The sequence below is a fragment of the Rattus norvegicus genome, chromosome 15 (genome assembly GCF_036323735.1).
Source record: "Rattus norvegicus strain BN/NHsdMcwi chromosome 15, GRCr8, whole genome shotgun sequence".
NCBI classification, from domain to species: domain Eukaryota; kingdom Metazoa; phylum Chordata; class Mammalia; order Rodentia; family Muridae; genus Rattus; species Rattus norvegicus.
The window spans coordinates 1,043,420-1,057,371 of NC_086033.1; the positions used below are offsets into that span (position 1 = coordinate 1,043,420).

Here is a 13,952-nt window from a genome sequence, read left to right on the forward strand (position 1 = left end):
TCCCAACCACAAATGGGGCAGACAGAAGCCAATCCAAAGTGTCTTTTTAATGCAATTGGTTAGTGGCTCCTGTAGATGAAACTGTAACTGACTGGAATGGGGAAAAACTGTGACATGAGATGAAATTTGGGAGTTTTCTCTGGACTTTAGGCACATAATCCCCACTGCATAATTGAAGATCATTGAGAATTGATCAGAGGTAACTACTGATATATTTGTTGGTGGCAACAGGATCATGGTGACTTCTCTTTTATTAGCTGAAACTTCTATATTATACTTTTAATAGAGTGAAGTCTCTCCTCCACTGTTTGCCATTTTACTGCAAACTCCCTCTTTCAGGAGAAGAAAAGCTTCCTTAGGGAGGAGGCACATGGGTCCTTTATTCATTGTCTCTTCCCTACTTCTCCCTCACCCAAACAAGAAACAAACAAGGAATGTTAGAAAGTGAGAGAACACTGTGAAAAGAGAAATGCATACATTTTATAAAAATCACAACTTGGAGTGTGGTGATTTCCCTAGTTCTGGAAGAGAAGCAGTTTGTGAGCCATTCAGACTGCTTTGCTCAGGCTTTAGAAAGGGTTGATGTTAAGAGAGTTGGGAGAGGAGGAGGAAAAGCTTTGCCCCCGCTGTCTGGTAACTGTGGAATTGTCAACATCCCTAAAAGCCACCATTGGGGTCCTTCTCAAATCCAGTTGAAACAAACCCAGTTCCCCTATATTTTGGAGATGTTTCCAATTCCATTATGAAATTAAGGCTAAGATATTAAACTCAGGATATTAAAGCGGGCACACACCCCCTATGTATTTGAAATCATTTTTACATTTTAAACTGTCTTATACTTTATCTGCATCCCCTTGGTTTATTCTTGGAAAAGTGGCAATTAATGCCTGAGGTGTTGACATAGCTGATTTGCTGGTGTCAGGCTCTTGGAGCCAGATTCTGTTTCTAAGCCAGGGGGACAAGCCCTGTGAGCTTAGGGACTAGAGAGACTGACTATGCCTGTTGGCAGCATTATTGAGATCCTAGGTGACCAGAGGAACCTTTGACTGACTGTCTTTCAGCATGAGGAATGCCTTAAAGGTGTCTATATCCCAATAGAGACAATTATATCAACCTTCCAGGTTCCTATAGCAACAGGCTCCTTGAAGAACAAGAAAGTACAGAAACTTCTGGGAGCAGAAGATAAGACAGGGTACAAATCAATTTCTCCACCAGCTTCCATCAGCCAATCTCTGCTTTGTCATAATATGATAAGGGAGTAGCTGTGGGCATCTGTCACTAAGCTGGATAAGTATCTCCCATAAGGAGACTGCACGTGGAAGTAAGCAGGAGAAACTTCTGTTACCTAGGACGAAAGAGTATCCTCAGGGTTTGGCTGGATGCAAGGATGGACGGTCATAGTGGTCCATTACAGAGAAATGCGATAAGAGGAAATTTGTCAGAGTCTGGTAGAAACTATGCTTCTGTGTATGGAATGGCTATGTTCTGCTAAGGTTGTAGAGAAGGAGTCTAGGCACATAGTTTTGCCTGGGAGGCATCAGGTTTTCTAAGTGTAGGAAGCTTATCACACTACCTATCACAAACATAATCCAGGAAACCCCATGAAGTTGCCCTTATAAGTTGGAGTTCTTTGTAGCTATTGCTGTCTCATTGTCCTCTGTATTCAAATGTATTCCTTTCCATGCCTTTGCTCTCAAAGCCTCAGCTCCTGGTGGTACAGAGAGCCAGTTATTCCAAGTTCCTTTACTGTGCTCTCAGTTCCCTGATTCAGCAATCTTCTCTGGAGAGTTTTATGAAAAGGCTAAAACCCACAATGCTGACCACCAACAAAGCCAACAAAAGTCCCGTGTTCACAGTGTAATGGTTTCTTCCTCTGCCTTGGGAGCTTTGGGTGGTTCAGCCCTTCTTTACCCTAATAACTCTCCTCAAGAAGGAAGTCTAAACCCTTGTGCTAAACCAGCCATTTCTTTATACTAGCAATCGAAGATGCTGGTGGTTTTCCAAGCGGCAGGACATCCATCAGGTAAAAACTGGCGTCAGAAACACGGACCCACTGCATCAGTCTTGAACTCACCAGCATAACATTCACCTTCCAGATGAAGACTATTTACAAGATCCTACTGTGTTATCTCTTTTGCTAAAATCTTCATTCTTCAGTCTAGACCCCAATTTATACACCCTAGGTCTCTGCTTCAGGCTCCTCCATTGAAGAACTTGATGTGCAAACACAACATTCAGAAAGTACAACCCACCCCTACATCATACTCACAGCAATGCTAAACAAAGAGCTAATGCCTAAGGCAGTCATCACAGCTACTCAGCAAGTTACAGTTGTAAACACATTTCCCTCTCATAATAAAGCCAGGTGTTGGGGTTATTAGAATCTCCATATGACAGATATGGAATATGAAGAACACCAAAGTCTACGTTGCTTAGTCACTACAATACAGTGCCTGAATCCTAACAGTAACAAACATAGCAAATATTATTTGCTGACTCTGAAGCTGAGTGTGTAGTAAGTCCTTGATGCCTGTTCCGTTGACATAGTCAACAAGATTAGGAGTTATTTTCTCATCCCTATTGTAGAGAAGATGAATAACAATAAGATACTTTGCATAACCTTTTCAGAGCAGATAGTATGTGAGAAATCCAGGGGTACTTGACTCTAGCCCACAAGCTGGTGCTATTTCATTAGTCCACCTCCACATAGTCTGTCCAGAGTGTACATAGTAGCTTAGTTGGCTCACTGTGGTACACTTGCAGTTGTGTGGCAGTCATCTTTCCCAATTGTATTTTGTTATACCAGTCTGCTCACCAGGTAAAGGGGCATGTCACTTCCTCCCTATCTCTTAGTGCCTTATGATACAAGTTCCTGACAGGTCACACAGTATCCCTGGAATGAGGCTATCATGCATATATCAAACACAAGAAGTTTATGAACAAATATGGGTGTTCTATTTTGTATTTGTATTTTGATTTTGGGTCTGGTACCAAGAAGGCCCCCAGAAATCACAGAATTTCTTGTCTCAGGTATGAAATAAGGACACAGAGAGCATTGAGATCAGCGCAGCATCGAAGTGGAGTTGCCTTAACCACTTCAGTACTTATGAGAATTCCTGCTTTGAGTCCCATTTCTAGTGCCCAGTTTTGCAGTGATCTGTTGGCACAGCTTTGCCTTTAAATGGCAAGATTCTGTGTGCCAAATTGTTCCCATCTTACCTGAAGGACATTCCACAGAAGCCTAGTGGCTGATGACCATTAAAATGTAACCCCTCTGATGCTGTCCAGGAGACATTTGTCCCCAAACATTTTAGACAATGTCCAGAGCATCTTACTAGCTTCATTTCCTCAACATCTTACTTGACCAGGCCTCCCACAGCCTAGGCTTTTGGAGCTCAGGAGACATTGTAATTATACAGCGTTCTCTCAGAAACAGTGAGACCCTCACCTCCTAATGAGGAAGTGTTCGGCTTCAACCCTTTCCTTGCTTGAAGCTGCAGTCTCAAACTACATGGGCTATACTGCCTAGGTTTTCTCTTTTGGGCAAGAAATTTAAAGAGAAAGGAGCTTAAATGAGGCCAAGAATGCTGTCTTTCTTAAAGGCAGCTGGAGGAAATTGATACTCTTTCCGTGGTGAAAGGTCAAAATGCCCCCTTTGAATTGAACTGTAAATACTAAATTCTCAACAATTATTCTCCGCAGCAGTTGTAAAAAATTTCAGCAAATTGCAGCTGTTTGGTTTTTCACCCAAAACACACCCTCCTTTCAATCAGTGAGGCTTGCTCTTCCTACCTGGCATGTACAACCCAGCACTAAATCCCTTCAGCAAAATTGTTCTCGGTAACTGTTCAGCCAAGAGCCAAGGGCAGCTTGGGCAAACAGCATAAACACCAGGCTCCTCTCTGAGAGCCGTCTTTGCACATAAGCTGTTTGAGGAAGTCGTAGTTGGAAATTGTTTCAGAGACCTGGCAATGCTTTTAAAGCACGATAACCATCACACTCTCCTCTTCTCTGAAAGGTTAGTTTAATCGTAGATCACAAAAAAATTGGTTTCCACAAATGCATAATGGTTCATCTATGTCACACTTGAACTAAATGGTTTTTTAAATGGAGCTGAAATTATTTTGATGTGTACACAGTCCCAGATTTCTATACAACCTTTTTTAACCAGCCCATCAGGAGTCTTGCCTCTAAAGCCTCATTAATAATTCAGATGTGCTGATGACTTTAAAAGATCTATGGAATTGAAGCTCAGGGAAAGGAAAAAAAAAAAAAAAGAAAACCTCTGCTTGACAAAGAGATAAATGAATGTAGAAAGAAGCTGTAGGAGGCTGGCAAGCTGTAGATCATCTCAGAACAGATTGTAACTTTATCATTCTGTCAGGGGGAATAATTTAAAGCACTTAATCAGTTAGCTTCACTGTGAGGATGTAGCATTATGAATTCCTATCATCCAATCTGTTCAAATCAAAGTGAATTTAATTGTAATAGGTGAGAGAGCCAGGGCAGGAGGGATCACAGAGAGAAGCACACAAGAGGTAGCAAGTGTCCTGAGGGCTAAACTGGGCTCTTGAACCTTCCTCAGGCTTTCCCTTAGCCCCAGAGGCAGCTACATTGAGGAGCCAAGGCACCAGATATGGTGAAAAAAGCAGAGCGATCATGAAGTAATCATAGATGCTTAACATTTATGTGCTAACACACACATGCATGCATGTGTGCACACCCACACGTATGTGTGCACACACATACCACACATCTATATGTATACACATGGACAAGCACACCCACATTTGTGTGCACAGGCCTACACACACACACACACACACACACACACACACACACACAGCTGGGCAATCATTTTAACACATAGGTCCACAACCAGACACAAGGCATATACAAATGATTTCATAAGCGATAAAACAAACACACACACACAAAAAAACCCCAAAAAACAACAACTAAAAAAAACCAAAAACAACAACAACAACAACAAAAAAAAAACTGGACCTTAGATGAATCACCATCTCTTGGGCAGTGTATGTGTTTGAAAGCTGTTTTGTTTCCCCTCTTCCTTCCCTAAGCTACCATAATGAAGTCTACAATCTCCCAAGCTAGATGTTCTGTTGCCCGTTGTTTCTAATCTGTGCACATGGCTAATTTTTCAGAAAATTTTAATTCTAGAAAGGGTCATAGATTAGAGTTAGACCCTGGAAAACAACCAGCTAAGAGGCTGCTCCTCTGCAGAGACCCCCAAAGGCCCTGACTCAGCAGTCTCTCTCATCCATATCTGTTCTAAGCTCTTAGCATGGGGGCAATGGGGTGGGATGAAAGTGGAAAGCCACCATGAGCTCTCTGCTCACAGCTTGGGTTATTATAGTCAGCTGAGAGACTGCCACCTGCAACTCCTTCCATGATTTCACACCCACAGAATTCTCATTCTGTAAGTAAAAGCCACCTCCAAGTCTCTTTTAGAACAGTTTTCTATTCTATTCTGATTTTTACTCTCATTGGCCAGCAAATCCTGTGAGATTCCTTTAAGGTCTTCCCCCTTCCTCATACCATCAGAGGGATGCAGAAAGGACAGAAGTGGTAGAGTTAACAAGAGCCTTTGAGTCTGCTTATTATAACAAAATTGAGGCAAAGCTGGGACTAGGTTAAACTTCAGAAAGATTCTAAACCACGTGCTCTGCACTAGGGATGGTGTCCATCTATACCAGCATAGTCTCTGAGGTTGGTCTCCTCCAATGCCTCCCAGTCCCTATAGCACATTCATTTCGTTCTTCACTTACTACAGGAAGGAGAGGCATGATTCAGGTTCTGGGGGGCTTCTGTACACTGCATTTCTTAGCAATTACTCACTGCCGGCTTCTATTGATTATCTTTATGCATTTTCAATGAACTTTCCAAAAGCTCAACCTAGGACTAATTAAGCTTCTCATTTCTCCTTCTTGTTCTCTATCCATTTTGCCCTTTAGCAGAAAAGAAATGGTTTACAGATGAGACGGATAATGCCTATCCCAGAAACATTCAAATCAAGCCCATGAGTACCCACATGGCTAACCAGATCAACCAATATAAATCCACAAGCAGCCTGATCCCTCCAATCAGAGAAGTTGAAGATGAATGTTGATTCCCAGGAGACCAGAACTATTTTTTTAAAGGCTGACAAACTGCATAAATGGTGACGTGACTTCTCTTCCTCTTACATGCTGAATCACTGGTGGAAACACTAGAATATGCAAGAATTGCAAGAAAATAAAATTAGACAGATCTTTCTCTTTGCCTTGAATATTGCTTCCATGTATTTTGGGAAAGAAAATTATTTCATTTATAAATGAACATACTAAAATAGTCATGTATAGTTCCTAGTGTTTTAAATTATTTTTATTTATTAGAAAGAAAATATATTTTTCTTTTTTTCATTGTCAGATATCTTCCCATATATCACAGCAATGCAAAATTAAAATGAGTAAGTGGCCAGATTCCTTAATGCACATTTCTCTTCTTTCTCTCTTTTCGAGGAGAATGATGGTCACCACCCCAATTTGTAATGAAGGGAAATGGATTACTAAAACAAATTTAAGATGACCAACAATGTACACACATATTTTAGTAAATCAAAAATAAAAAGTAAAAGAAGTGGAGGTGAATATTATTTCCCTCTCTCCCAGACAGGTGTATGTTTTGATCTGCATTGACACCAGCTCTTACAAATCAGACTTCATTATCTTCACAGTTGAAAGTCATCTCTTTGTAGTTTCAGTTTTCCTCCAGTGTTTCTTATCCTTTGTTCATATATTTAGAAGAAAGAGCTTCTTGCAATGTTTCTGCAGTTGCCAGATCAGGTTTAAGCACCCAGCTCAGGATATGGGAGGAAGTGTTTATCGGCACACCTAGAATATGAAGGTCATGAGCCAGAGGCACCCAGGAGCAGGCTCTGTTGTTCTCATGGTGAGGCCTCCTCCACCATGTTTTATGCTCCTTGTTTCATACTTCTGAGTCACCCAAGCAAGTTATGTGGACTGTGGGAGGATCTGGAATGTTCTTTCCCTTATTCAGAGCTTTTAGCCTGAAAGTTGGTGAACATCAACGCATAGTTTTACCTAACAATAGGATCTAAGAAGTATGCATGCTTATCACAAATTTTTGGTTTAAAAGTCAGACAATGTTCACTGTCAAGGAAATGACTTTTGTTCAAATTTTCATTTGCTGGCTTTCCTTGGTCGAATCGCTGGGACAAAAACATTCAAACTCGCTAAAATACTTACGAAAACAAAACCAACCAACCAACTAACCAAACAAACAAAAACCAGTAACAACCAAAAGGAAAGTAAGTCATGCTCTTAACATAGACTGTTAGAAAAAGGCCTTTGAAAATTACCAGCAATGAAATAAAATGTATCAGCCACTTCAACCTGTGGTCAAAAGATTTTTCTAGCCATCAGATGCAATCGTGATGTCTGAGCTCTGCTGTTGCATGCATGCCCAGTGTATAGTCACCTCAACAACTGTTTCAATCCAACAACTCAGAAAGTCTTTTCAGCTTCGCAGTGATCAACCTTTGATATGATCATCAGGGTCTCTGGAGAAGCATGGGTGTGACTGTAATTTTTACTTCCTTAAAAATGTAAAATGTGGACACTTTTTCAAACTAACCAAAATAGCCCCTACAGTCTTATGACATCTCTTCCATGAACTCTTTAGGCCATGACTCAGTGGTCCTAGTTATGATAGTATAAATCAGATCAGAGCAAAGCAATGTGATCACCATGGAAACATATGTCCACTAAGGACTCCAATTACCAATGTAAGCAAAATGAGCTTCCACCTCTGTCCACTCCCTGCAGAGCCAATATAGCTGTGCTTCCACCTTGTAGGCATTGTCCTGCAGTGACCTGTCGGACTGTGGTTACTCTGTTGTCACACTTTGTAGAATTAGTTCTATAAAAGTATCGTGAATATAATGTGTGTCCAATTGGATTGTTAACACAAAAATATTTATAATCAATCACTAGTCTACTCAGGCTAAAATGATGTCAGCAGTTTTATATTCGGGCTTATAAACATTTCTTGGTTTCCAACAGAACTCAGATGTGTTGGTGGGGAGAATCCACTGCCATTGGATTCCTGAAAGCATTCTTGACAGCATTCCTGAAAGCTAAGACTTCCTTTAAAATCATGATTTTGCATTGGGGTTACCTAAGTACATTCATGTCAATCCACGCTCTTTTTCCCTTCCTGAACCACAGTAGGCTCTTCTTCACACTCGTTCCCACCTTACCTCTGAATTTGTCTTAGTTCTTTGATCTCCTATGGTGACCAATGTTGTTTACCTAAATAATCTTCCATTAGAAGAATAATGGTCTTACCACTCTACTTGATGCAAGGCAGGAACCCGAAGCATTTCCCACTCTAGCTATTGATTTAAATCTAAACTTGTTTCTCAACCACAATGGCTCTGATAGTTTCCTACAGTAAGGGGCTCCCTCTGTTTACCAAGCAGCTTCCCAAACCCAAGATAGTAGAAATCTATTTTCTTCTACGATAGAGTAATAAAGGAGGAACAGATCAAACATGATTCTCAGATTGTATAGAATAGAGTTCCCATTTGGCAACTCAGTTGAAACAAAAATAACATTTGTTAAAAATAATGCGAAAGAAAACATGAAAAATTTCCAGTTTGTTTCTGTTGGTTGAGTTCTGAGTCATCTGTAGGATAAAACACTGTCTCTCCAACCACATTCACCTTAGGCCAATGGTGGTCCTCTTTGAAATATTCCACATTAGAAGGCTCTGATCTTTATTCCCTGGTTAGGGTTCCAGAAAAGCTATCTAGGCAGACTAATGATGCTTGGGTACTTTGGGAATCAGACCATTTGTAAAACAAAAACTACTTGTGTATGAGTACATCACTGCCATCACCATCTTTCTCGTGGATGGAGTTTGTCTTTGTCTATGTGACTGTATTTTGAAATTACCCTCCCCTGCTATAACCAATAGAAGACATTCATTTACAGTGTTTTATGTTTATGAATTGATTATGTCTAAGTCACCTGGAAGGACAGACTTCCTTCTACAAGTTACACTTTGTGTTTGTTGTTGTTATTTGTTTGTTTGTTTATTAAGTGTTGGAAGACTTTAATCAAGGAATTAGAATGGTTTGGGTTGAGTTGGAAGTGGAGAGTGGGAAAATGTATGAAATTAGGGATATTTTGAATGGAAAACAGGAAGTGCTCACCTATGCCTGATTTAGAAGTTCAAGAGCACTCATATATAATTAGCTATTAACTATTAAAATTTTCTTTAAATCCTCCAGCTTCAGTGACTTAAACATGAAGCTGGTTTGTTGAGATGGTGAAGGTCCCTTTCAGACCAACTAAGGCAGTGCTTGCCTTGCCTCAGTCAAGTCCTTGGATACCACTTTTTCCAGAGCTGTAATTATGGCTCTTCTGGCCATATTATCAATATAGCATTTCCGAGTTGAACAAAACATCCACTCTCTGGTCTGGACAAAGAACAGTCAGGTTGGTTCCTATGCTCTTCAGCTTGAAAGCTCTTAGAGTGGAGATACAAAGGTTTATGTCCAGATTCACCTCCACCACTAATGAGCTGGTTTTATTCATTCTGGTTTCTCTTTACAGCCTCCCTCCCCACCGTCCCTGTCTCTTTGTGCCTCAAAGATTTGGATAGTCTCTTCATTTCTAGCCCACATCTCCAACAATATGTAGAGAGAGTCTGGACAACCCTACTGTGCTGGTGTCATTCCCGTTCATGTTCCCCCATCTACACTCACCCTTATTTCTCATTCCATTCCACTCGTCTGTTTGTGCTCATGTTAGCACAGTATCTTTGCTGCTTAAATACATAAGTGTCGTTTTGAGCTTCATTTTCGTCCAGGAGAACCTGTGGAAAGAAAGATAGAAAGAGGTAGAAAAGTACAAAGAAAATCAGTATCAGATAAGTGACTTAGAGTCATCTTGACTACCAAGAGATCACAGAAATTCACAGAACTGAAGAATCACTTTCAATTTTCCCACTAGATTTCCTTTCTGTCCCTGCTGTTTTCCCCATGTTCTTAACAAGTATTTTTCAGTTGTAAAACAGAATGATTTCTCGTTTAAATCTTATGATTTCTTAATAAAATGAGGAGTCCCTTTGGACTCATTTAGGTTACTTAAACTAAGTTTATCCAAACTGGCCATTGCCCATGCATGACCACGTTATTAGTAATTCCAAGATTACCACCAAAATAAGGTAATGCAGAGGATATTTTAAATTTCATTTTTGAATACTTATGCTAAGACTTTAAAATATTAAGAAAGGGACACATGTGGCCAAAGACTCTTGTTAGGATCCCCTTGCATTCCAGGCTCACATGGCTTGCTGGAGAAAGGATTCTCATTTAGCAATTTTTTTTTGATTCTTTTTTTTTTTTCGGAGCTGGGGACCGAACCCAGGGCCTTGCGCTTCCTAGGCAAGCGCTCTACCACTGAGCTAAATCCCCAACCCCAGCAATTTTTTTCTAGACAATTCTTTTTAACTGGATTTTTGAGCATGAAAATGTGTAACACAGAGAATATAGCAAAAGGTTAGAAAAAAGAACAAAAAAGGTAGATGCAACACTTTAAGAAACTGTGGAAGGAGGTGGTACCTAAGTAGAAGAGAAGAGGTTCCCTTGAACCTGAATGGAAAAAATGATAGGTTGGGCTCTAGAGACTTTCCAACAGGAAATGCTTTGTTTGACTGAAGGCACAAGGATCTTGAGGTTTTTTTTTCCAATGAAAGGAGCTATGGTGTACTGCTACCAAGGTGATTTTGGTATGTAGAGCAACTCACCTTCGATAATAAGTTTGTTTCCATGCACTCACTGAAAAGAAAAGTATGGCAAGAGTTTATGGAAGAAACTCGGAAGTAGGTAGTTGAAGAGCCACATTTAAATTGGAGCATTGATTTAGAAAGTCAGAGAGAATCACTGAAAGGGCTGAACAAAGGATAGTGATGATTGCACCCTTTGGGGGTTGAAGCCTTTGAGATGTTCAGTTCTTTCAGAAACATAGGCTCTCAAGCTGAACCTTCTCTCAGCAGCATGGGATCTCAAGCAAATTTCACTCAGCAACACTCAACAACATCTCACCATGAAGGACACCAACCTTCCTCCTACATATCTACCCTGTTATGCAGTACTCAATTATTAAAATAGCCATGGATCCACTGCATAGATTAAAGGGAAGGAATAGATTTTCAGATTTTTTTAAAAAAGAAGCTTGCTGGCTATACTATTTTACAGACATGACTATAATACGAATGCCAAGTAGACCACCAAGAAATCATAGAATAAACAAGAATACAGGACTTCCAACTATGAGTGAGCATTATCATGCCATCTTGTCAGGTAATCTGCTAACTGGGCTTTAGTAGACAGCACCAGTACATGTTTGTCAAAGGAATGTTGGGGGATTGAATATAACACATTCTTGCTTGCAGTAAGCTTAAAAATCCAACATAAAGGGGAACCCTAAAGAGCCAGTAGAGAAAGAACAGACATGCATATAACACTGTCCTCTAATAGAATGGGAGATGAAAGAACAAGCAGTTTGAAGTGGTTTGTAGACTAGATGGGGTTTCAGAGTTAGGTGAGCTGAGGAGCAACATTCCAGCTCATTCAGGAATGTGGATGGATCAATGATTTCAATAATTTATCAAGTAATCCCTGGGTACTTCTTGCTGGACAGCTGTGTCCCTTCTAGGCAACAGAAGACATGTAAAACATACATGCAAGGAAGACTTTTTATTGAATGGGCTACATAGCAAATAAGTACCATGACACTTTGTGGAAGTTCGACTTGAAGTCTAAGGCTGGATAGGAGTTTGAAAGGTTCTATACAAAGGAAGTGCTTACTGCAGATCTCAAGGACAGAGCAGTGCAAAGGGACACAAAGGGACAGGAAGGAAGAGAAGATGAGAATGTTGGACAAGAATTTAGGCAGCTGAGAAAAGGGTTGTTTTCTTCCCTGTACAAAGGAGAGGAGGAGAGATGCACTCCCACTGTGAAGGTGTTCTGGGCTGGGAATGCAGGCAGAGCTGAGAAGATGATCTTGGAGTTCCTGGTCCTAAGGAAGGTTCCTATACCACACACACACACACACACACACACACACACACACACACACACACACACACGAGGTAATTATAAAATGAGAAGCCTGGATGACGTTTTTCAATAAAGGAGAAAGTATAGGCCTAGACAACAGGTCAGTAGAACTGTCTAGGGACTACAGCCAAGTTTTCAGGGCCTCAATAGAGCAAGCCAAGCTGATGTGATTAGGACAGAATATCCATTTAGTATTGAGAGAATAGGAAACAGAGAGGGAGATTTAGAAATAGAACAAAATGGGGCATCCAATGAGGGTTGAGATCAAGGGTATCTGAAATGGTGAGTCAAAAGTGATGAGGCAGACTGGAAGGACCAATTTCCCCTTTGTCTTTATCTCATATGGTTGCCATGAAGAGTGGATTAAAGTGGGAAACTAGCAGGCCATTTTAGGTTACTTTTTAAACTGTGGAAATGGAGGATATGTGGGGTATCTAGGTCATCAGCATGCCTTCTAACATACCCACAAAAAAGTCTGGAGAGGTGGTCTCTCCTTTTATCAGTTCATATCACCCCCCGCCCCCATTGTACCTCATCCCTCGGGTATAGCACATTCAGAACCTTCTCGTTACGACAGTCTAAATACACAAAATACTAAGGTCACCTGATGGCTTTTCTGGACCAGAGTAAACACGAGAGCTGTTGGCCAGTTGAAAATTAATCTCCTTCCTAGGTGGAATATTAAATTGAAAAGAGTTTTCCCCCTGGTTTGTTTATCCCACAGGGAACTTCTGTGTTTCTTCTTGTTCTCCAAAGCTGACCCCAAAGCTCTCCAGGGCCTGTTTTAGGAAACAGCACCTGCCCTGCTGTTTAGAGTCTTAGATGGAAATGTACACACACAACACATGTGCCTGTCAAAGCATCCCAGAACTTCCTGCCCTAGGGATCCAGGAGGTAGTCATCCAGGAGGAGGTAGTCATGGGGAAGGGAGCCCCTACAATGAGACAAGTCAAGCCCCAGGTCTACACTAAACCAGAGCCTTTCTCACCCCAGTACCTCTGTTCTCCTTTTCCTTCCGCTGTGTACACATTTGACCAGAACTGCAACATTCAAACATAAACCCAGATCTGCCTGGAAATCCTAATTAAAGGCGTTCAGTTCCCAGGTGGTACGATCACATCCTGCCTAAAGTGTCTGGCTCACATCCCACCATGCAGATGCTGAAAAGAGACTTTTCCCCATTTAACGCCAAAACCTTCATTTGGAATTTCTTCAGGGGACAAAGGGGGAAAAAACAATTCAGAGGTACCCATATGCAGAGGTCAGCCTACAACACGTTCATTAAGGGAAAAGAGTGTGGTTTGTTTATCTGTTTTTCACACTTTGATTGCTGGCATGGTGACTATGGCTATGATAAATTTTGTAACCAGACAGGAACTGGAGAAGAGAATAAATGCTGGTGCTCTGAAATGACCTACCCAACTCTGTCATCTGTAACAACCAGTGATAACTCTCTTGTCTTGTAAAAAAGGGTTTGTACATAACTTGTACATGGTTTCATTTTGTATTTTTCGCAGATTAAAAATTTATGTATTTGTGTTCTAAAACAAGGAGTGTTTCTTGTGTCTTTGTAATTGTCACATAGGGTGTGGGGAGGGTTAGCAGAGTTCCTATTTAACCCCTTTCCCCTGCCTGAAGGTGAAATTGTGTACCACCAGCAGCCATGAAGCTGCTTGTTCAGTTCCAAGTGTGAGGCACGTTGCTGCCCAATATTGCCAGGAGCAGTGCTGGGGAGGAAGGGTAACCGGTGTCAATGAAAAGCTTAGAGTCATGCAGAGCCATACCGGGCTAAAAGGTCACA

At 40.9% G+C, this 13,952-nt stretch overlaps 1 protein-coding gene across 31 annotated transcripts in view; it reads left to right on the top strand.

Annotated features, from left to right (window-relative positions):
* Kcnma1 (potassium calcium-activated channel subfamily M alpha 1) overlaps nt 1-13,698 on the top strand; it is a 706,053-nt gene extending 692,355 nt beyond the window's left edge. For 15 of the 31 annotated variants that reach the window (XM_063274699.1, XM_063274704.1, XM_063274709.1 and 12 more), the window contains one exon: nt 5,976-13,698. In XM_063274699.1, the coding sequence (XP_063130769.1) occupies nt 5,976-6,130 (155 nt within the window). In that variant the 3' untranslated portion in view covers nt 6,131-13,698. Of the gene's footprint in view, nt 1-1,977; nt 2,024-5,975 lie in introns of all 31 variants that reach the window. The other 16 variants (XM_063274700.1, XM_063274705.1, XM_063274710.1 and 13 more) reach the window with 4 other exon arrangements.
* The last annotated feature ends 254 nt before the right edge of the window (nt 13,699-13,952 follow it).